The following is a 24,768-nucleotide window of genomic DNA, read 5'->3' as shown; positions in this document are numbered from 1 at the left end:
ATGATAGTGTTACTACAGTAAAAAAGGTAATAAGTTTTGCAGTAAAAGGGCTGCAATATTAAATCGTGTGAGTAGTCAGAATATTGCTAGGTGCCTTTAAACCCACGGTGAAAATGTGTCTATTGTTCTGTTGCTTTTTTTATTGTGTTATTTTTTTATTATCTTTTATTTTCCATTTGGGAAAGCTGGGAGGGATACTGACGTATTAGTTACAATCATGTCATATCAAACTTCTTATTAGTAAACTGTTGATCATCATAAAAATTAAATGAGTTAGATGAAGATATGCAAGTCATGATGAAAGTATTTGGGCAGTGAAACATTTTTAAGTCCCTAGTTATACTAATTTATGTGTGAAATAATTTCCTGTTGAAGATAAATTGAGACACTCTGGATAAATAAATAACTAAACCACTTTTTTACAGGGTCCCCCTATTTCCAAAAACATTTCAAAAATGTTTTTTGGGCAAATTAAAAATAAATCCAGCAGAGCTGACACTATTCACAGGGTGTAAGAAACCCTGAATATACATCGACAACCAACTAACAACCACCGAAAACCATGAGCATCACTAGAATAATTTCCTGGTGGTTTCATCTTCATTCATGCAACAGACTCCATTTCAGTGAGATTTCAGCTAAAGACATAGTTCACTGAATTCATTCATGCCCATCTTGAAACTCTGCAACAGTAGCCTGACTCAGACTTATTTACTTGTATTTATTTAGTCAACCATGTAATTAGAGCTGTGTAGTCCTCAATAAAAAAAGTCATGAAAATAATTAAGTATAACAAGGCAAGTGAGGAAACCTTTTAAGTTTTAGGTATTTCAGACTTTCAAAAGTAATCAGACATTTAGGTGTTATAAAACTTTACTAAAAATGGGCTGAGCACAGCTTTACATCACATCCTGAGTGCGGATGTGTGTGTGGAGCCAAAAACATCATAGTATGTTGTAGCTTTCCATGGTTTGCAGGAAAAGTTGACACCCTTTGGGGTAGCAGTTATATATACGCAGATGAAATGTCCTAACTTCTTTATTCACAGATGATAAAAATGTGTGGACATTTGTACCTCTTGTGAGGCTCTGTGCAAAGGCGGCAGATGGTTGAGGTTAACTTGAATACTGCCAAATATGGAAGAGAACATCTTCAGCATCAACCAGCCCACGAATCTAGTCAGGAGCATAGAGTGGGTGGGGAGATGTATAGAAAGAAGAGGAGAAAAAATTAATGACTGGAGATAAGGAGGAGAGGGGGACAATGTACAAAAGGGAATAATGGACAGATAGTGGTGAAGCTAAGAGAAAATAGCCGCCAATAACTTGATGTCCAGTGAAAGGGAGATATAGCAAAGAACGCGAAAATGGAGTTAAGCGTGACAACATGTAAATGAGATAGATGGGAGTGAGACAAAGTGAGCAGAAGAGCGATGGGGATAAGAAAGAAACTGATGACATAGGGAAGAAGCAAAACGGAAAGCGATAAAGAGGGGTGTGTGTGAGAGTGACAGCTGTAGATAGAGACGAAGGCAGAGGCAGTAAATGAGAGACGGAGAAAGAGAGGAGAAAGAAGAACGAAAGAACAGGGCAGATTCTGAGTAGAGATTCCTGAGACTAAAAGAAAGGCAAAAAAGTTTCTCCCAAAAAGCAGAAGATGTTTCCGCCCCACATTCACCACACATTCGCAAATATCCCAGTCTACGGCTACAGGAACAGGGTTGACACGGTCATAACACCAGATTTCAATTTAAAATACAACACATATCTTTAGCGTGCTGCATCAACAACTGTCAGTCATCTGGAAGAGCATGTTGACTAACTGATGGATAGTCATGCACCACCAGGTAGTCACATATAAAACACAGACATCTGAGTAACATCCGACATGTCTGGTAGTACCGTATAAGAGCCATTTCTGTGTTTGTCTGTTCCAGATGACTCCAGGTTTGGAAAGCAGAGCCTTGTATCATTTCTTTTGTTTTTCCAATTCTACTACTGTTATTATTATTATATTGTTTTTGCTCTGCTGAGAGTGAGAGTAGTTATTTCAGGCATCCAGCTTTCAGAAGTAAATGTGCAGGTAATTTTCTGCAGAGACAATGTGAGATGACTGACAGTTGGAGCACTTCCAAGGCTCGGGTGGGCAGGAATCTGTCCTGGTTTAATTATCAGTAGAAAACATACAGAAAAGAAATGTTAGGAAATATCTTGTTCTTAAACAAAAAGTCAGTCAAGCCTGTGTAGTGTAAATAAAGACTTCTGAAAGAGGTCAACTATGGCTCACAAGGATCATTTTGGTTAAAAAAAAAAAAAAAAAATGCACACACAAATACTTTGACCAATAATCAGAAAATTAACTGCTTAAAACCACCGAATGTGCCATCACGTTTCTACAACGTTTCTACTATTGCAGCTTTAAGTGGATACACTAAAATATGCAGCTTGATAAGAATTATATAATAAAAACAATCTCCGAACCTAACCCTTTGCCGATCGGCTCACACACACATAAACACACACACACCGTAAAAGTCCAGGGGAGATGCAGGTGTTAATGAGGGGGAGGAATGTGGAGAGGCGGTTGAGCTGCCCTTGGCTGTCTCCCCCCTCAGGTGCTTTATGCTCTGCTGTGAGAGCCTCCCTCACCCTGAAACACATGGTCACAGGACAGCAGGGTTAACACGGCACAAAGCGTCTTTTGTGCTGCACACAGACAAACACCCGCCTTCCAGTAAGACAACAACAACAACGTCATCCTTGAGTAAAGAGGTTACATAAAGGTTAAACTCAATTACACCGAAGGAGAGAAAACAACAGATACAAACTGAAGACTCTGTAACAGAGATAGAGAAAGTGTGACGACAGTCCCAAGTTATCCCCATTCCTTTCATTCACTCTGCTCAGACCCGATGATAGCCTTCATTTTCTGTATCTTTGTGTCTCTTATCTCCTGCCATCCTTTCTCTTTACCTCTCTCCAGAACTGCACGAGCCCATTTCATTTTTCTGTATCTCATTTATTTACTCTCCTCTAGCATCTCTTCTCCTCTCCACCTCCTTCTCTTTCCCCTCAGGTACCTGTTGCTCTGACAGACTCTCTCCAGTCTGCTGCGAACAGGACTCGGATAAACCTTGCACCCACTCACAAACAGCGCACAGCACACCCTCCGCACTAGCCAGCCTCGATACCTACGATAGAAAACACACAATGCAGAGGCAGAAAGTGTGCATAGTGAGTGTGGTGGTACATGAAATTACTGTATGTTTGCTTTAATGCTGTAGATGCTATCGATACCTAGTGTGCGTCTCGTTGACACTCAGAAGGTTGTGGAAACCGAGGGAGGAGCTTTGTCCGAGCTTCTTACGCTGTCAGACAGAAAACCATTCATCTTGTGAAAGACACAGCTGAAGGATGCCTTCTGAAAGGGAACATCTATAAAAGCATCCTCAACTTCACTAAACAAGCTTAGTGTGTCATGTAAGGTCATCATCTTTTCAGTCAGTGAAATACTCAGTTGCATTATAATTTGGACTTGGAAGCAAATCAACAGCACTTAGATTATAGAAATTAAGTTTGCTGGATGGTATCAACATACAGCCTCCCTCTCTCATTTCATTAGTCTCATTTTTCCACCCTCCCTTTTCTCTCTCTTCCCTTCTTTGGCCTCCACACTACACACTCACCAGGCTGTCTGGAGTGCACTGGTGGCAGCACTGGCCCACAAGTGGTCTGAACTTCCCCAGACAGGGAGACACAGTCTTCAGCTTTTTCTTGATCTTTAATTCCCATGAGAGCTGAGGTGGAAGGAAACACAATTATGCAAACATATACATTGTTGAGCAGGATACAGTCCTCATGAAATGCAGCCATGCCCACTTTTATAAATGATAGTGATTCATTAGGATCGGACCTGCCTTCCCTTTTGGCAGGAGTTTAGGACAGCATAAGTCAGAGGTGCCTGATTGGATGTGTGACAAATTTACTCAAGGTTTCCCCCTGGAAAATGTTGAGCCAAGGCTGGTAAGCTACCAAAATCTTGACACATCTGGGTGACCGCACTTATCAGGAACTGAACATGTGTTTGCTGTGTGAAATAGAGCTTCTGCTAGTTAATGTTTTAATTCATGAAAGGGTATTCGTTTTCAGCCATGGTAACAGCGTGGCTTTACAGAGAAATGTCTGTCTGTCCATTTGTCCACCACTTTCAACATCTAATAGATGGATTGGCACAAATTTTGTAAATACATTCATGGTTCCCTTACCTAGTTGATATTTGTGGTTTTGAGTGAAAAGTCTTAACAACTAGTTTGCTGCGGACATTTATGCGCCCCCTTCAGGATGGGATGAAATATATTCACTTTGTTGAAACTTGCCTTTTTATTTAGCGCCATCATCAGGTCAAAATTTTAATATGTCCGATGTTAAACTGAGATGCATGTTCGCATTTAGCTTAAAACAAGGAGCCACTAGCATGGCTGCAGAGTCTTGATATGATGTTATCAGGGATGGTCTTTTTTTCAGTTGTGGTGGCATAACTCCGTTATAAAATAATGCAGGAAACCCTCGTACTGTGCGATATGTTTCAGTTGTTTTATTTTTTGTTTTTAACATATATTACAGGAAAGATGTTTTAATAGCGAGTGGATACATTTATTTGTCAAAGTAAATTTATTGAATTTAATTGACACCAAACTAAATTTTATTTTACTACTCTTTGAAAATATAACAGCGTTGGTAAATTACAAGAACAAGAATTAGCCGGTTTTTAAATCTGTGCATTTTTGAGCTTGTCTGGATTTTTATTTTGAGTTATGATTCCTGTGTTGCTGTAACTGGTTAAATTCTGATCAATCCACAGGATCAAGCAATAACTTGCAGTGCAGTAAATATTAATAAATAGCCATATTACACCCAGTGTCAGGCAATCAGTACGCATCAGGCATAAACAACTCACTGAAGCACAGATCACACTGTGTACTGTATACTAATCAACCAGACTTAAGGTCTCCTGCAGGCAAATTGACTGCTGGTCAGTCCTCCAAATATTTGCGTTATTATTATTAACAGCAACCATACCATTAATTATCATGCAGTACGTGTGTGTGGGCTGTTAGTGTCTTAAACGAAGTGTTCGTTAGTATTCAGACTGATTACCCCGTTTAGACATAAGGGGCTAATGAATCTCCTAAAATCAATGACACTTTCACCTGACTGAGTGATGATGATGGATTCCAGAAAACAGAGCAGCTGAATGAATCAGTGTCTTGCCATGAAAGGTTGATTTAAAGACAAAACATTACTTTAATGACAAAACTTGGATCAAACTATCAATAATTTAAATTACAATTTAATGACCATACGGAGGAATAGAAGCAGTGGACTGTACCAGTCTGCAGGCTTATAAATTTTAGTATTATCAGAGCAAAACCACATACCAGACTGAAACCCACATCTTAAAAGGAATACTTCAACAATTTGGGAAATATGATTGTTTGTTTTCTTAGCAAGAGTTAGATGTGAAAATCAATAGCACCCTCATGTCTTTGTGTTAAGTATGAAGGTGAAGTCTGGAGGACTAGCTTAGCTTAGCATAAGCATAAAGGGGAAATCTTGCTGGTTTAACCCATACACAAAAAGAAATGTTTAAACCATTTGTGGCTTTAGGGGGACTTCCGTGTTATAAATATTTATCAACAACTAATAGTTTATTCATCCTCCCAGCTTCTGTGCAACATCTCCGCTGGTTGTCTGACAACCTCACAGTGGCGACTATTGTTCGTCGACAAGTAGTTACAGCACGTAACTCTGTAAAACTACCAGTTGGCTTTTTTTTACAATTCGTTTTGTGTACGGATTAAGCAAATAAGCTCAATCAGTGAGCTTTAAAGCTGCTGATAGCTTTGGATAGAACCAGGCTAACTGTTTCCCCCTGTTGTTATCCAACTCTTTGCCAGTAAGCAAATAAATGCATTTCCCCAAATTTTGACCGATTCCTTTCAAAATTGTGTCCACTTTCCGTTGAATCAGTACAACTCTCTCTCTGATACAAATCCTGTGCACTGAGAGACATCAAACAGAATTAAGCACATGGGGCCGCGCATGTTCTCTTGTGATTGTGAAGAACAAAGAGTTTGAGATTAGCGCACAAGGATAAAGAGGGAGATGACAGTGGAGAGAGTCATGCAGGCAGCGCTCTTACAGCAGGTCTGTTCTGTTGAATGGGTGGAAGAACCATGTCTTTGTTTATCCCGTCATTCTTCTCCTGCACCATGTTGAGCCCCCTGCAGACTTCTTCCCAAAGACCTACCAAAGCAAAGACTGGGGGAAAAAAAAGAAGAGTATATTTATAAAGCATTATGTTAAAATCCCCCCCAACCCCAACAAAAAAAGACAAAAACACAAAACCACATTCACTAAAATACACATACACACACAATCTCAGTGTGACAAAAAATTTAATTTTGTCCCGTGGCCCTTGGCAGGAGAGCGTTGGCAGCACTCACCGATCTATCACTCTGTGCCCATAGCTACAATTTCACCCATCTAACTAGCACTTCTTTCCCTCCACCATCGCAAATACTCTCAAATTCTTCACCTTCCTTACATTGTTGTCAAGTTAAGGGAGAGAAGCTTCTTGCTGCCGGTTTCCTTTTGTTGGTTTCATATTGTTTCCTCTTATTGCACTGGTGACAAATTTTAGTTTAAAAGTTTTGGGCTTACTTCTGTATGCAGGCAAGAATAAAACAAGGACAAAACTGCCATTAAGAAGTTTTGAGATTGAGAAAAACTCAGGGCTGTCTGTGCTCAGCAATGTATAGATGTAACAGGGCAGACCTTCAGTAGAGGGTTATAAATCATTAAAAGCAGAGTACATAGCCATCAGCTGAAAAACAGCTGTTATGTAACAGATGCCGGTCCCTTGCCCACTCACAAACCCAATAATGAAAGTTGGCAACAAAGGTCACATTGTAATACGATCTAGCTTATATAGGTTACCTAATTGATAGTGTTGGCCGTGTTGGTGCTTAAATGAGTAATCATCTCAGATTAAGGTAGATTTAATACAGATCAAGAGCCGGGGCACACTCTCCAAAGAGAGGGCTAAGCCAATATAAAAGTCACCATCCTGAGAGAGCTCCCCTTTAGTTTGTGTAAGGATTTATTTCAACTACAAAAGGATGATGACATGAACTGCTGTCATGCTGTGGCACAAACTATCTTCCAACAAATCTTTCTGTGGTTACACCCATCAGATTCAGAAGTCTCATTAGGTTCAATGCATGACTTTTCCTTTGCGTGTGTCTCCCACTCTGCTGATCCCACTCAGCCCCATTAACTTTGCTAATTTAAAGCTAAGCCTTCCCCATGGGGAGGTGCTCCATTTCAACTGGCTCAAGTTCCCACATTCATTACCAAATCCAGTGGGAAAAAAAAAGACATTGATAAGAGGTTCCCAGGGCTCGGAGATGCTTTGCAGGTGCAGAGAGTGATGGAGGAGACAAGGCAGCAAAACGGCCAGTAAAGGGTGTAAAACTGTAAATTACACAGCCAGGGAATCAGCAAAGGCTCTTATAGGGTTATATAAGCCACTCCAGAAGGAATACAAGACCACATGGGAACAGCTAGAGATAGTGGTACGCCAAGGCCAGATGTGTAACACTACAAACAAAGAGTTTCATATAGTAGGCCCCCCCTCACAGAGGCTTATTTGTTAACACATAACATAAAAATGTACACACTGATACCTAGAGACATGACAGGGATACAGATCCGGGCTGCAAGTCTCTCCTTGTAACATGCACATTTATGCTTGCTCTGTTCTTCCTCCCCTCAGAAGTGAATCGATCAATTATAGTCTTTAATTAATAAGCTGTAGTTCGCTAATTTGATAGCCAAGACCAAAGTGGGCCCATGATGAGAGAGGATTAAAAATCAGAGGCCATTAGTAGCTGCCAGGTCAGATTAGATTGAAGATAATTTTAGCAGCAGTCGAAGCAATGTTGGTTGGTGTGCTAAGTCTATTCCCAAAAACGCTGACTGATTAATGAGGGCTTTCAATATACTCAGGGTATATTTGAAAAGGTAAAAGACACAATAAATTAAGAATTTCAATCAGATCAGATTTCTATCTAGGTATGTTTGTTTTTGTTTGGCAGGTCAGCCCATCCACACACACATGCAGCATTAACAGGAAACTTAATTTAGAATTGAGTTTTTCCCTAAATTTATGTATAGATACGAATGTGACATACTGTTCAAAGCAGTAAACAGCAAATTACAGTTAAAAAAATCACCCTATTTAATTCTGACTTTTCTAACAGAGGTACAGACACCAAAATGGTACAGCAAAGCCATTACTATTAAATGCAAGGAAAATGGAAAAAAGTGGACCATGAAGCAACCTCAAGGTCTCATGTGACAACAGCAGACATATAATTGAGGTTACTATAGCGATACACAAAGATGGCACACACTGAAAACGCAACTGAAGAATCTCACAGCTATAAGCTGTATGTTTGAGCCACATGAGCTTTAAACAACTTGAACTGAAAATACTAAAGAGCAGCATTGCAATCGTTGACCTTACGAGAAACCAAATGGAAAGTCTGAATGAATGGAAAAACAAGATCTGCACTGTATTTTTACTGTGTGTGTATTTAATTCTGAGACATGTTAGTCACATGTTAGTGAGCTAAAGTTTTACAGTAAAATATATTAAAGTCACTGCCAATTCATAGTTAATTTTAAAAAACTCACCTGCTGATTAGCTTGACAAAATTCCCACAATGGAGCTGTCTGTCTTGGCTGTGTTTAGCTAATTAGACTAATGACCTGTCAATCACTCACAGGTGACAGAAAGGGGCAGTATTCAATATTTGGACATTTCTTCTTTGCAAGTTTTTAAAACCAGCATCAGCATAGAAAAAAGAATTAAAACAATTTAGTCAAATAACAACATGTGAGCAATTAAACCAGTACTTAATGACATCTTTATGACCTAATGGCAAGCCCATCTACACAATTAACATTTATTTAATTCACAATTTTGAGATAGTCTCTTACTATAATGGGGTCACACAATGGAAAGTAAATTATGTTCATCTCCATCTCCCAGAGTTTTTACAAACATATGAAGAGTGGAGTGTAAATCAGGACAGGATTCATAAAACAGCATCGTTAATATGTCTGAATCTGCAGCAGCAGACTAACTGGAAGAAGGTAGACACACAGTGGTATTGTAATAAAATGAATAACATCAATATGAGCCAAATGACCGTGGAAATGACGAGTTATCAGATAATCGGCAAAAACGTCAACATTATGCAGCTCTAGACAGGATCGAAAGTGGCTTCATTGTTAGCAGGTGCTGTTTGCCTTAATCCTAAATCCAGTATAATCACAACAAGTTAACTGTATTAGCATCTGACTTTTTTTTGACAATGACCATTGACTTAGCTACACAATGTGGAGTAAAAACATTTATAGTCAATCTGTGACTTACAATGACTGTGACAAATGTTTGCTGCTGGCAGAGAATGTCTCCTCTCGCTGAAAAGAAAAATTTTAATCAGAGTATCACTTCGGCAAAGACGGGATAAATGAGAAAATCCAGTGGTACATAGTGTATTTGGAGATAGCATTAACAGCACGTCTTTGACATGCTTATGAGCCTTCTTAAACAAACCAATGGGGAGTGAGGATTCTGCTGAGCAGGCAGATAGATAACGCCACAGGGACATCAACGTGATGGGCTTTTTTTATTTACAGTCTGCGAGTAAACCAGGCTATTCGGAAGGAATGATAATATGGTAAACACACACGACTATGCACCTGGATGCATCAACTGTCTCTGTTTCACTGTTCACACACATAGAGAAAATCAATCTGTGAATCAGTAGCTGTGCGTCATGGAGCCAGAGAGTATCATTGATTTCCTTGAACAAAAAGAATTATTTATCCTTCCTTACTCTGCTCTCTTCCTCCTTTTAGTTTCACACTGTGACAGAGCTATGGCCAATTGCACCTCTATCTGATTACTGATGACCTTTTCCTCATTTATGGGAAGGCTGCTCATGTTATTTAATTTCAATTTTAATTTAAATTTGTCAACACATGATGTGGCTTATAACAGAGTACTATTAGACCACTGAAGACATAGAATACTTAATACAAGGACCTCCTGCCAATCCTCTTTCAGTTAGTTTTTAAAAACTAACTACTTTTGGTCTGTATTTGTTGCCTTTCTCACCTGCATCAACTATTTCCAATATAATACGCACTACTGCATGTGTTAAACCATGTGTAAATGCATTGCCTCAGAAAACATTGGTGCAATTAATGTGGAAAATGTCTGCATTTCAAAACAAATTAACCACCTCAAAATGAACTACCTGACCATAATACAGATGATGTTTGTTTATTTTAGCTTTGAAAAACAAATTAGTGGAGTGAAAATCTGGTATTTCTTCAGCATTTTGAACAAGTACAGTAATAACTTTTGTAACACAGTATGTCATTTAAGGCCCCTCACAGGTGTTTTCACTTGATAGAGCCTGATGATTCTCTGACCTCTTCTTGGGTCTTAGTCGTATACAGACTGTGCTCGTTTGACATCTCCCTTACTTTCTTGTTCAGGATGGGACCTTTTCCCTTAACCACTGGCTGTACTACATTTGGTCGTGCCAAGGTACCACTTCTTACATAGCAGCAAGAGTGGGGAAACCTGCAGGTGGCACATGAGGAAGCAGATGCACTGCTGAATCTCTTTAAGCTGATATTCAAAAAGCAGCAGGTAGCAGAGATGCCGCAGTTAACTTTAATCTAATCTTTTCACCGCTTTCAAGTGTTGGCAAAGACAGTACAGAACCTTTTCTGTTCGGATTAAGCCACTAAAACTCATGCTGGCGCTGTTGGTACACATGGTTTTTTGTTTACTTGCTGCACAGAGCAAGTCGACATGAGCGGCATTTGTGTGCTCTACAGAAATAGAGTGAAAACCATGTCCAGGCACCACCAAATGGGCTTTTATAGGGTTTTTGAAGTGGGAGGAGCTATTTTGGGGCCCCTTGTTCCGGACATAAAAATCCTAATTATTATTCCCATAGACATTATGTGACTCACAGTTTGAGTGCTTCTACAGTTTGGATCGGCATAAAACTCTCTTGGTTAAATCATCAGTACAAAAGATGAGCAACTGCGTTAGAAAATATCTGGTTCTTCAGTAAAAAGTCACTGATTTTACAATCTGCAGAATGAAATCAGTTCACTTTCAAATTCTGGGTCACTTTTGAGTGAATTCAGTAACTATAGCTATTGTTTACAACTTCAGTCAACATTTTTAATTATTTACCTCTCTGATTCGTGCCCATGGCTTCTTCTCCATAGCAACGGCGGCCAAGATTGTGGGTATTTTAGTATTCTTAGCCGTCCGTCACGTCAAAATCATGGCCCAAATGTGAATTCTCAGAAACAAAGTTGAAATAATTGAAACCGGTGGTCCCAATATAAACCTATAGGATTGTTACATTATCTGGGAGAGTCCTGTGCTTCCATGTTAAGTAATATTGAGGATATCACTTTAAGAGAGATATGAAATGGGAACACAAAAAGGGGAAAAACACTTCTGGATGCAGCCCGACCGATATATCGGTCAGCCGATATTGGCCTATCACAGATATATCAGTATCGGTGTATATGTTGTCCGATATGTGCCGATATTTGTTTTTATTTTTTAAAGTTATAATAGCAGCATTTTATGTATATTTGATCCTTTTCCTAATTCAAGTTTAATATATGTGTACATATATGTTTTGTTCTATGTGTTTTTTTTTATTAATAGTAATTTATAATTATTAAATTCCCAGTGAAGTTTAGTGTTTCAGTGCACTGATGTCATTTTATACAATAAAGTTTATTGTTAAACTGAAAAATATCATGCCTCCATTACATATCTTAGTCACAAGTGTTTGATAACCACATTTGAGGACTCACTGCAAAAAATGTGCGTTTATGTATATATTTTATGTATATTTTCTTACTTCCTAATATCGGCATCGGCCCATAAAAACAGTATCAGTCGGGCCCTAGCAGCGACCCTCCCACTTTGCAACTCTCTTAGTAAATCGAGTTTGAATTTCCAGCATAGCTCCGTCCAGCATCAGCCTGAGGACTAATTTGCCAGAGTAACTGAACAACCGTGTGGGTGAGCAAGGCATTTAATAGTTTCCTGTTTAATGGCAGTACTCCAAACCAGCTTTGGGACAAGCTGTACTCTCACGTGGGAATCTGCTCATAACATAGTAAAAGAGAAAGAAGTTAAACTGGACATTCTAGTGAGAGTACATGTGGCCTACATAGCTAAATAAATCATCAGTGCCGGTCACCAAAAGACTCATCTCATGACTAATTAATAAAGTGTCTTTCCACAGCTTGATTGTCCAACAAGTGATTAAATTTGCACTCAAGTTCACCTAACTACAGTTGAGCAAAATCCTCTCAGGATCAAGGCTGATCACCTGAGTTGATAAATGTCCCATTCACATTTTTATGTGTACTACTCAGTTTCTGACATGGTTTTATTGTTGAAATATCTGAGATAAGATATGTTTCTGCCCTTTGGGTGACCCCCGCTCATCTTGTCACAAAAACAAGGCCAAGACAGAACAAGATCAAATATGTTTGTGTGAGAGATAGAGAGAATCAAATGGGTACAAAAAAAAAGCATGAATTTCTGTGACTTTTGATGTTCTTTCATGCAAACAACATTAAAGCATCCACACAAAATGAAGTTATGATTGAGGGAAAACAGGAGGGGGGAGAGAGGCAGAGTGGAAAAAGAGCTGCTTGGAAAAGAGAGATCAGATTGTTTTCAACTAACAGGATCTGATGATAATTACACTGATCATCGTGTTTTTGACTAACAGGATCTGATGATAATTACACTGATCACTGAGCCGTTCCTATCAGACACTGTTGGATAAAAAGGTTTCTACCTCCCATTGGATTCACAAAAAAGGAGAGTACTAATTACATGTCTGATACCCATCATCTCTCCCCCCCTTCACACCTCCATCCATTTCTCCCTCTCTCTATCCATTTCTCCCTCTCTCCTACCTTTAAACAGGTTTTCATCACTCCCTCACTGCCATGATGTTTTATTAACTACTGTGGGATACAATACACCTGAGCCAACCTGCCTGGTTTAAACAGACTGCGGTAAGGGTGACGGGTGAGGGGTGCGGCTATGCTTCTCCTAAATTCCAAAACAAATGCATATTGTATGCAAGCTGTGGGCCACAAACAAATACTCCCACATGAAACCTAGATGCATACAAATAAGTGCAAATGTGTGAACACAAACCTGAAAAGCTATATCAGGAGAGACCCCTCAAAATGTAATCTATAAACACAATAATGCAACATGATATTGATTCATAAGCCAAAAATATGCCAGAAGGGTTGGCAGCTTTTATGCTGCAGCAAAAAAGACAAGCTGTACACCACATGTGTTAGAGAGAAGGCCGAGAATACACTGATCCAATTGAAAGCATGACTCAGTGGCAAGCCTGACGTTCATGTGTATGCCTATATATTGTACAGTAAGTAAAATTCATCAGCAGCTGAAAATAACTTAGTTATAGAAAGAATTCACTGAATTATATCAAGTCAGCCACACTGAATGACTGTGTCTCTTCTTGAAGTGACAGACAGAAGAGACAGAGATTGAAGAGCTTTGGGGGACAGAGATTCATCATGAGTGGATGCCCTGAAATAACATCTTTTACTTCTTCTACAGAATGGAGTAATTTTCTTGCAGAGATTCCCTGTAGGGCTGGTCTCTTGCATTACAGAGGGATAAGCAGCATGGAGGGATTAAAATAGTGACAAGCAGCACATTCCTCTGAGCTCTGTCAATACTGAACACAGTTATAATGTAACACTAAATATACCTTGAGTGTTGGGGTTAGGGTTAAACTGGGCTCAGACTACAGGAGTTTTGTGCCGACGTATCCCCAATACACCCCTCCCGACACACTGGAAGAGAAATCTAGTCTGGGACCTTGGTCAGTACCAATGTTTGGCCCTGATTGTCTGGTAATGTGAGGAGTTTACAGATCCAAACTTACATCCAGAACTACTTGCAGACTCATCGGGGCCGCACCAATAATTTCAAACATGTTTGATATTTAGGATTTAAAATCTGGATGATTATGTTGCTACTTTCGGAGCGGGACCACAATAGCCAATGAAAGAGACAAGTCAGAGCAGCTGACGGAGTTGCCAAGCAATGGTAAACATTCTAGCCCTTGAGGCTAACATTAGCTAGCATACTGTTGTTGACAGATATTAAAACAGAAATCTCACCTTCAGTTCTCACGGAAGAACAAACAACCTGCATTAGCAGCATCTCCCCAACAAGTTTTTCATCCAGACTGGCTAAGCCTTCTGCTTTTGTATTTTCTCACTGCAAAGCATTAAGTTGTTGCACCATGTCAGTCTCCATTTTGTTTACAACTGCATCCCCATGCGATCATGTGAAGTGGTGCATTGTTTACTCTGGCATGGGAAAAAAACCTCCCAAAAACAAAAAAATCTATTTCTTTGTATTCTTATATAAAATCCAATCATGTTTTCTTAATGTAAAACAAAATATGACATGTGCTTACGTAGGCTTGAACCAACCAATTTTAACCAATAATATCGTGACATCCACCCATCAATTAATCTTCAACTATTAGTGGCACAGAGCTAAGATTTATTATGACACGCCCACTTTTCAACATTATGTTCCGCCTGTCTGTCCTGTTTCACTCAGAAACACCTCTCAATACAGAAGTTAGATAGTCTCGAAATGCTGTTTCATCTGGACTTTAATAATATCCTGTACTGTGTGATGTGCCATCATTTTCAAATCTTGTAGTGTGCATGGTTGAGATTAGAGAGAAGGACATCTATGAAGTTTCTCCTTATGTACATGATGCAACCCCATTTCAAGGATTTAAAACTCCTGTCGTCTGATTTTAAAGCTCCTGTAGTCCGAGCCTGGCTTTAGCGAAGAAACTTCTCAGCTGTGTACAGTATTTTTGAAGTGGGGCAGACAGAAGGGCTACAATTAATAGCTGATTAATCTGCGGATTATTTTCTCAATTAGTTATTTGGTCTGTAACATGTCAGGAAGTACAGACGTTGCCGAAATTATTGGTACCCTTGCATTTTATTAAAATAATACACCATTTGCCCTGAACAGTGTTGAAATTAAAAGATGTTTTATTATCAATGCATGTTTGGTTTCAGTGGAACAAAACAAAAAGGTTGTGAAAAAAATTGAATTCATGCTTATTCTACAAGACATTCTCTGGACAAAATTATTGGTACCTTTTAGAAGTTGTAAGAAATAATTGATTTGTAGTGAGCAAGCAATTTTAAATTAATTAAAATTAAGCAATTTTAATTAATATTACAGATGTTTTCAATTTTACAATCACTCATGCAGACAGTTTAAAACATGGGTCTCAATCTCGGGCTGATATTTTATGGCCCCCACCTTGATATGAAAGTTTAATGTTAGTGCGGCCCGCGAGTTTTATATGAATGGCACTTTACTGTTTTGTGTGTGGAAGGTCCCTTTATTGCACAAGCTGGAGCTGAACGAACCTGCCAATCACAGGGGTATATGACTGTTTCACAACAACTATGCTATTTATACAGAAAGAATGTGCGCTGAGAATATGCGCACCTCAGGCTAGATTGAGTCGTTATTTTTGCTGCACAGCTTTCAGTAAAATTCAAAGGTGAATTATTAAACCTTATTAAAGCATCATTCTGTTTATTTCAGCATCATCTCTCTGTTAACGATCACTTCATTTTGTTTTGAAGCACTTTGTAAAGTCTGTTTCAACACGAGCTCTATCAATAAATCATTTATCATTCTTCTGATGTTTCCTAATGATGACTGACACTGGTGACGTTTTGCAGAAAAATGTGATGAATTAGGGGTAAAGTCGTTTCAAATATCTACAGCAGCCGTGCGTAATGATCAGCTGTTGGAGAGCCTGTGCGTAATTCTCACTGAGGTCTGATGAGCAGAACGGACACAACTGTTGACGTACAAACGGAGGTTTAAAGACATTTACATCCATTTTTTGCTCACTGTGACAGCAAATGAGGCTCGTGCATGTGATTCCACAGCGTGTGACATTAAAAAAAAACAGAGCCAGGTGTATCTGCGTCTTTATAAGTCTGGCAGATAATAATGTATGTGCATATTTCTGTCACATAATGCCACGTTGTGAAGTGAATTAAAAGTTAATATATACGTTTTCATGAACACACTTATGTTTATCCAACAGAGATCATAAATACAGAGTGTAACAAAACACTGTACAGCTGATGCTGCTGTGCAACACGTCATATTTGATTTGACAACGCCGCTAGCTTCGCAGCACCCGCTGCATCCAGGGAGTTATTATAGAAAATAAAAGCCAATAAATAACGCCTCCATGGCTGCATGGTGTCCCACTGTCCCGGCTTCATGTTCTCCACGTTTGCTCTACAATGATGTGACATTCAAGGACAAATTATTCGAAAAAATCTTTTAAGTGAATGGAATGTACTGAATCATTTGCGGAAAGAGATTTATTCCTCAAAACATTTTACTCCATAGTAAATGCCTTGCACAATAAACATTATAAAGATATTACTTTATGATGCTATTTGTTTCACTTGTTTCTATGACGACGTTTACAACAACAAAAGCACAGCGGGTAATGAACAACCTGGTAGTAGTCGCCTTTTTTGCGCCTGCTATCCTAGCCTGCGTCTGCTAAGCTTTTTTTGTGGAATACCTGATGCGGCCCAGCCTCACCCAGACTCTGCCTCCAGCAGCTCCCAGGTAATTTGAGTTTGAGACCCCTGGTTTAAAAGGAGAAAATTACTCACTCTGCTGTTTTCTGCCACTGTGTGCATCACACTGAACATGGATAACAGAGGGAAAGCTAGAGAGTGGTCTGAAGACATTAGAAAAAAGGTAATAGCCAAGCATGTCAACATAAAGGTTACAAGAACATCTCTCCAGAGAGCTTGATGTTCCTGTGACCTGTAAAGAAGTTTAAAGGCCCATGGAACTGTGGCCAACATCTCTGGACGTGGTTGCAAGAGGAAAACTGGCCTGAGATCAAACAGATCTTGCTCGAATGGTTGAGAAAGAACCGAGGAAAACATCAATATAGATCCAAGCTGATCTTCAAGTTCAAGGTACAGTAGTTTCAAGTTGCACCATCCGTCACTGTCTGAATGAAAATGGGATCCGTGGTTGAAGATCCAAGAGGACCACACTTCTAAGAGGGAGACACAAAAAAGCCAGACTGGACTTTGCCAAAATGCGTGTTGACAAGCCACAGTCCTTCTGGGAGAATGTGCTCTGGACAGATGAAACAAAATTAGAGCTTTTTGCTAAATCACACCAACCCGATGTTTAAGGAAGAAAAAAGAAACGAACACCATACCTACCGTGAAACATGAAGGAGGCTCAGCGATGTTTTAGGGTTGCTTTGCTGCCTCAGGCACTCAGTGCCTTGAATCTGTGCAGGGCACAATGAAATCAGAGGACTATCAAAGCATTTTGGAGCGAAACATACAGCCCAGTGTCAGAAACCTGTGTCTTAGTCACAGGTCTTCCACTTCCAGCAGGATAATGGCCCCAAACATCAAAAAGCACCCAAGAGTGGATGAGAAGAAAATGTTGGACCGTTCTGAAGTGGCCTGCTATGAGTCCTGATGTGAATCCCACTGAACATCTGTGGAAACAGATCAAACTTGCAGCTGGGAGACGGCACCCATCAAACCTCAGAGAACTGGAGCAGTTTGCACGAGAAGAGTATGCCAAACTACCAGTGGAGAAGTGTAGAAACCTTATTCAGAGTTACAGAAAGCACTTGACTGCAGTTATTGCCTCCAAAGGCTGTGCAACAAAATATTAAGTTAAGGGTATCAATATTTTTGGCCATGCCATTTTAATTTGTTTTATTGTATTAAATAATATGTTAAGTTGTAAATCAAAAGCAAAGTTTCAGTTATATTCCATGTGAAATAAAGATGGAAGATGGATGGATACCATATACCTCTGTCAGTTTCAACTTAATACAGAGAAAATATAGTTGTTGTTTTTTTTAAAAAAAAAAGATGGGAGGGTACCAATATTTTCAGCCACATCTGTACAAACAAAAGTATTCAATTTAAATTATAGAAGACTGGGAAAACCAGCAAACATTCACACATTTGAGAAGCTGGAAGTTGGCATTTTTGCTTAACAAATTGCTTAAATGATTTAAGCTCTGTGATGCTCTTGTTGTCTGGCACCATCTTGGTTCACTTCAGGTGGACATTTAGTCTGTTAATGATGTCTATAATTCAATAACAGACTCATTAGTCAAACATACCGCCAATACAATGCTGTTGTCACATCACTACAGCAGCCGTAATCTCCATATACTTGACGGCATCGATCAGACACACACAGACACACACACAAACTAGGGTTCAAGTAAGGTGTGATAGATGTGGCAGAATGATTACAAGATGATGTACAACTGAATAGACGTTATGAGGATCTGAGTTCAAATGGGGAGCAGGGCCATGTTTGTGTTTGTGTGTGTGTGCGCGCTTGCAGACTGTCTTCCTCAATGATGTCTGACCAACAGATGAATAATGGGAGACAGAGTGGTGTATAATTATATGTATTTGTATTCATGGTAAGAGGAATTATAGTGATGGTGCACAAGCAGAGTTGACAGCAACTTTAAATCAAACCAGAAATAGACAGACGTTAGACAAAAACTCAGACCTGCATGACGCTCATACACATCGAGTACTGGCTGGATTTATATTGGTGAAATACGATGTACTTTTTAAAAGAGCGAGGCAAAGTGCTTTAACTTGCAAGTGAAATGACGAGGTGTTGAAGGCTATGAGATCAGAGTTAAAACACGCTGCAAAGAAGAAGCTAAAGCACACATACCAAGTACAGTCAAAAGCTATATGAGCAGAGGGGTGGTGTATTAAGTGGAGAGTCTAGCCTTCAACTAGATGATCTGGGTTCAAATCGTTGGGAGGCATCTGGATGCTTTACTGTCCTTGAGCAGCATATACACTCTGCGGTCGACCCTGAGCTGAACCTCCAATGAGAGGAGTGTCAATGAAGAGTGTCTCTCAAAAGATCCATAAAGCTTCATGTTATATTACCAGTACACACATTTCAGTCATTCGATTATATAAAATCATTATTTCATTTTCAAACATCTGACTACAGCTGCAACCATTAGTCAATTTGTTGACTGAAAGAAAATTAATTGCCAACTATTTTGATAGTTGATTAATCATTTTCAGTCCAAATTCTCTAATTCCAGCTTCTCAAATGTGAATATTATCTGGTCTCTTTAGTCTTCTATGATAGTACACTAAATATCTTTGCGTTATAGACTGTTGGTTGTGTGACCAAGAGGGCTTGCATGTGTTGTGTGTTGTCCTTCAGTGTTGCTGGTTCCTGGTTGGTTGGAGCTGGAGGTCATCAAGGAACTGGAGCCAGGCTACATAAAACCTGCCCCATTCTAGTAGTCCGGTGGCTCCCTTTTCCCTGGCACCACGTCACGTCATGTTGGAGTTCTTTTGATTTTATGTATAGCTTATTTGCAATTATCAACATGTTTTCCCTGCCAGCTTCATTTGTTAGAAACAATGTTTTTGTTACATTTGTTAAACTAAATTAATCTCTATTAAATAAAATTCCTTTCTTATGATTAATCCTTCACGTGTGCTTCCCTTATTTGCTATGGTCTCAGAGCTGCGGCATAACAGTTGTGACAAAAGAAGACATTTGAGGACATCACCTTGGGCTTCGAAACCATTTTTTTCACCATTTTTGGACATTTTATAGACCAAATGACTAATCAATTAATTGAGAAAATAATCATCAGATTAATTGATAATATTATATATGCTCAACAGTAAATAACAAGAAAAATTATTTAGAAAGAGTGCATCAGTTTCATAGTTTGTCCACCAAAGAGCATAAGCAAGTTTGTTTTTCTGACTTCAAAATGTGTCAGGAAATTAATGACTTTGTTATAAATTATATTGCATTGTTAGTATAATCTTAAACTCTCCACCACCTGTTCCAAACCTGAAGTCTAATGTGATGGATATGTCTCTGTTGTTTCCGCTCTTTGTTGTTTTTGTGACCTGAAGTAGCTCCTTAATGTGTTTCGTCTGCATTATGACACAATGTCGAGACTGATTTTGCTTCTATCCTAACAGCTAAGTAGACGGGTTTTATCAGAGTAAAGGTGATATTGTATGCAATATAGCAGTGATACCTAAAGCTACTGATACCTACAGTATAATGCCTGTGTGGATCATCTAAACTGGCTCCTTTCGTGTGTGTATGGCCACTAGGGTAATGTGAATGTGTATAAAATTCTACCACATGGTTTAGAAGCCTTCTGAGAAAAAAAGAAAGAAGGCAATTTATTGAGGTCTCATGATTACAACTTTAACAGCAGATACATCTAATACAATCCAGGCTGAGGGCTCTGTGGTTATATGTCAGAGTGAGAGAGGGAGACATGTGAGGGTCATTAGGTGGGCTCAACGAGGAGCCTGTGGGCTGACAAGGGTGAATATTCTATATGACTCTCTCCCTGCCTCCTTTTCTAACTCTCTCTTTGGGTGTGTGGTTAAGGGAATACAGTGGTGTCACTGTTTACCTTTTTGCCAGGCTCTATCATTTCTCTGTGAAGTGAAAAATACCAATACTTCCTCTAAGGCTCATTCTCAAAACAATGTACAATTTATTTGAGTTTCATGAAAACAAGATAGCACACACCCTACAAAAATATGTTCAATCCAGTCAACACAGATTCAAAATTCATTTCAAACAGCCTTTAAGAAAGTTTGATAATACTGCTTGGAAATCTTAATAGGTTTAGGAGTTTTATAAAGGACTGTGTTCCTGTCAATAATCTGAAAAAACAGAAAGATCAGTTATCATGTGAGACCATAATTAGCTTTACATATTATAGTAAAACAAAAAAAGACAGAAACATACTTAAACCCATGTCAGAGTGAAGCAGGGATATAAAAACAACCTTATTTGCTGTTACTGTAAATAAGTTAATACAGCCAACTGCATTTTACAGTAGAGGTGCCCCTGCCTCACCTGAAATACAGAAAGCCATATCGTATGAATGAAATATGAAAAGTATGAATCAAATATAGAATGATAAGTTATGTATTTAATGAGTGAGGCGATTGTTTAAACCATCATCTAGTAACGTTGATAAGAAGATGAAATGTGTCAGGATCTGTCGGATTCAGCTAAGTGATCAATCAATCACATCGTATGTAATAATTAATCAGAGCAGTGCATCGCTGCGTTTGGAAAAAAAGCACGAGGGTAGAGATTAAACAGTACTTATTGAAAAACGGATGCAGAGAGTCAGAGATTGAATACACAACCACAGATCCAACCAGAGGTCAGAATGAAAGTCAGGTAGCAAAATTTGATACAGCTATCACAAACAAACCTTTCCAAATGTCTCTCTCTCTCTCTCTCTCTCTGTCTCTCTCTCTGCATTATGGCATCTCTACTGTGTTTGTCGGTGTGAGACTCATCGTCTTTAAATCTTAAAAACACACAATAGTATGGTAAAAAATGCAAGTGACACCTAAACTCACTATTTATATAAGAAGACAACATGTGCACCGACTATGGAGACAGGGCAAGTAGCTCTCGTGTTAAGCAGCTAATGTCATTTCCAACTGGCCCCAGCTCGTCCCAGTTACTGAAGCCGTGTACTGTTTTATTTGCAGGGACATGCACCCATACAGCTTTATTGAAAATACCAGATTCAAAAGGGTGCCACTGACCCTGGAACTAAGATAAACAATGCAGAGTCTGCAACATTTTAGTGAACAATTCATCCTCCTTAAGGACTGGCTAAAAAAAACCCTGGTCTCTGCCCTGGTTCTGACCTGGATTTAATGTAGATCTGCAAGCTCTAAGTATGAATACACAAACATGTTTTTTTTGTAAAAGCAACGGGAAGACTATGACGACCATAAATTAATATATTACACCTATATGTATCGATAATAAAAGTTCATTATATATAATTTGCAGTAACTGAGGTGACATTTAGTCCACTCAGCCATAAATTCTCTTCCTAATCACAAAAATACTGAAAACAAAGTCTAAGTTGTTGCATTAACTTTCCTTAAATTAAAATAATAACAAATTCATGACAAAAAAATGCACAAATTTAGACAAGGTCTGGCATATAGTAGGTCTGTACAGTAGGCAAACTTGGGTATTGTGGAAATGATGACTAAGGCCCCAGAGATACTGGACAGCAGTGGATGTGCGACAGTTCTGTACATATTACATTAGGTGTCCACACACATGTGCAGTCAGAAGGCTTGTGGGCATCTACAGATTTAAGGCTACAGACGCTCCTGGACATGAGCAGCTGACAAAATGTTTGTCACACAAATCGTAGCAGAAGCCCTGTGATACTCAAAATGTAAAATATAAATTTGCCTTCAGGGTTACCTGTGAGCAATAGTCTAGAATGAATAACAGTTAACCACAGGCTGAATGATGTTCAATTTCCCATCTCATTCTTGAGGTTTTATGAGAAAAAAATCAAGAGGGTACTTTTACTCAAAGTGCTTTACAATACTATGAATGCTGGCATTTCCAGCACACCCATCTCAGTTTCAATGATGAACATTTTTTTTTTTTAACAAGAAACAAATTGAACTCATTTAAATGTGCTGTGTAATAGCATACACTGCTGCCCCCAATGATGAAACCTGGGGAACTCTACGAATTGGTTTTCTTCACATCCACCCCACAACAGCTCAGAAATCACAGTGTTTAACTGAATGAATGTTGCACCTCAGAGCTACAATCCAGTCCATTCTTTGTGTAAACCTTTATTTGTCCAACAAAAAATCCCACTACAAAAACAAATTAGAAAATCTGATTTGCTGTGCACAATACAGACAGCTTGTTTCAACATAGACAGCTGAGATACATAATCAAGATAAACATTTAATACTAACAGGCACAAAAACATGGGGTAGAAAAAATACTGTTATGACTGAATGAAAACAGACTAAAGCAGGTAAAACCACTGAAAACACTTATGCAAAGCTGCGTCATATATTAGGCTGCAAATCAATTAGCAGAATTAGCCTACCCCCTATATACTGCACATGTCCCTCTGGATGAGATTCATTATTTAGCAGATTGCTTGACAGATGTAACACAGGTAATTTGGCATCTTCTGAGCTTTCTTAGTCATCTCATGTTGCTTTGAAAATACATACCAAATTACTTACTGCCAGACCTCTTTAACTGCTGACAAATTTTGCTAATTGACTAAATTAATTCTGCATTCAACCTCATAAGACCTTCCTTTGCTTGTTACAAGTTTATGTGTGTGTGGTCGTAACTGTGATTATCTCAACGCTTTCTATGAAATGTTAACACTACTTTGTCGACCTCCTGCGTGTACTAATTGTGTTTGAAGTCTTATATTCATCAGGACTTAAGATGCTCATTTTCAGAATTGCTCATAGTTCATTTTTGTTTCTCAAGGGACTGAGTCTAAAAGTTGATTTTTCTTACTCCAATCTAACCTGACAGGCCTCTAGGACTAGCCATATTTGCGATTATGTCAGGTAGATACACCACTGATACAAGGTAAAAGCAACAGTTCAGGAAGTCTTTGTAAAAACGCAGGAAATCAATATTCTTTCTTACTGGGGATTTTTATAGAGGTCATAATACTGGATGTGGGAACAGCCTCTAGTAATACACTACAGAGAACTGTGGTATTGTGCATTATGGTGCTTGGAGGTGGAGACAGTGGTCTAACATATAATGTCTCCTCATTCTAAAACAGACTGTACAGTAGACTGAACAAGCTGCTTCTGTTTGTGCAAACAAAGTTTAGTTTTTAGCTGAATTACAGGCTTGTTGTTGGGGACTTTTTGTGTTTGCATGTGGAAATCCATCTGGCCAATGAGAAGTCTAAAGCAGAGGACAACTCATTAGAAATCAGTCCTTTCAAGTTTCAAGGAAATTAGAGCAAGAGGAAGTTCAAGACTTCTCATTACTTCTGTTGGTTTTTGTGGAAATTCAACATCTTTTAACCTTACCCATAGCAGTATTTAATTAGAATTCCTCAGGTCAAACGCCAAGTTATGTGCAAGATGTACTTTTCTACTAGTGTTGCACTTTAAATGATGATAATGTGTTGTGGAGTTTTGCTTCCTGGGAAATAAATTGTGCTTTTATAATTGAAGGCGATTTTGGGCATCATCATAAACACATCATTATAAACTAGGAAGCATAGAAATCAGTCTGGAGATTTGATAATTTCAAGGATTTGTAGTACTTATTAACTGCTGCATAATAAGGATTATATCAGTGCAGTGTACACAGTGTATTGGGGATACCTGACGGGATTAAAATCATTACATGTAAAGATACCTGCAGTACTAGTCAAAGGTTTAAGCCTCCGAGCTTATCAATTCCTTTGATCGATGCCAGCATGTTTTTCTGACAGTTGCACATCACAAAACAATGACATCAAACTCATGTGTCTACACTCCTGGAAACTTGCAATAAGAAGGAGTTATGGCGGTAGGACGGGGACAGCAAATAAAACACACCCAGAACAACCAAGAAGATCTGGTGCTGACC

The 24,768-nt window shown here is 38.9% G+C and overlaps 1 protein-coding gene across 17 annotated transcripts in view; it reads right to left on the bottom strand.

Annotated features, from left to right (window-relative positions):
* Positions 1-24,768, bottom strand: part of gpat2 (glycerol-3-phosphate acyltransferase 2, mitochondrial) — a 142,897-nt gene that overhangs the window by 25,031 nt on the left and 93,098 nt on the right. For all 17 annotated transcript variants that reach the window (XM_067613925.1, XM_067614004.1, XM_067613917.1 and 14 more), the window contains 6 exons: positions 6,202-6,320; positions 3,686-3,796; positions 3,297-3,367; positions 3,080-3,190; positions 2,527-2,649; positions 1,076-1,175 (listed from right to left, as the gene is read on the bottom strand). In XM_067613925.1, coding sequence (XP_067470026.1) covers positions 1,076-1,175; positions 2,527-2,649; positions 3,080-3,190; positions 3,297-3,367; positions 3,686-3,796; positions 6,202-6,320 — 635 coding nt within the window. The remainder of the gene's footprint in view (positions 1-1,075; positions 1,176-2,526; positions 2,650-3,079; positions 3,191-3,296; positions 3,368-3,685; positions 3,797-6,201; positions 6,321-24,768) is intronic.

Source organism: Thunnus thynnus, chromosome 2 (genome assembly GCF_963924715.1).
Source record: "Thunnus thynnus chromosome 2, fThuThy2.1, whole genome shotgun sequence".
In the NCBI taxonomy this organism is placed as follows: Eukaryota; Metazoa; Chordata; class Actinopteri; order Scombriformes; family Scombridae; genus Thunnus; species Thunnus thynnus.
This window is presented reverse-complemented; position numbering and strand designations above follow the sequence as displayed.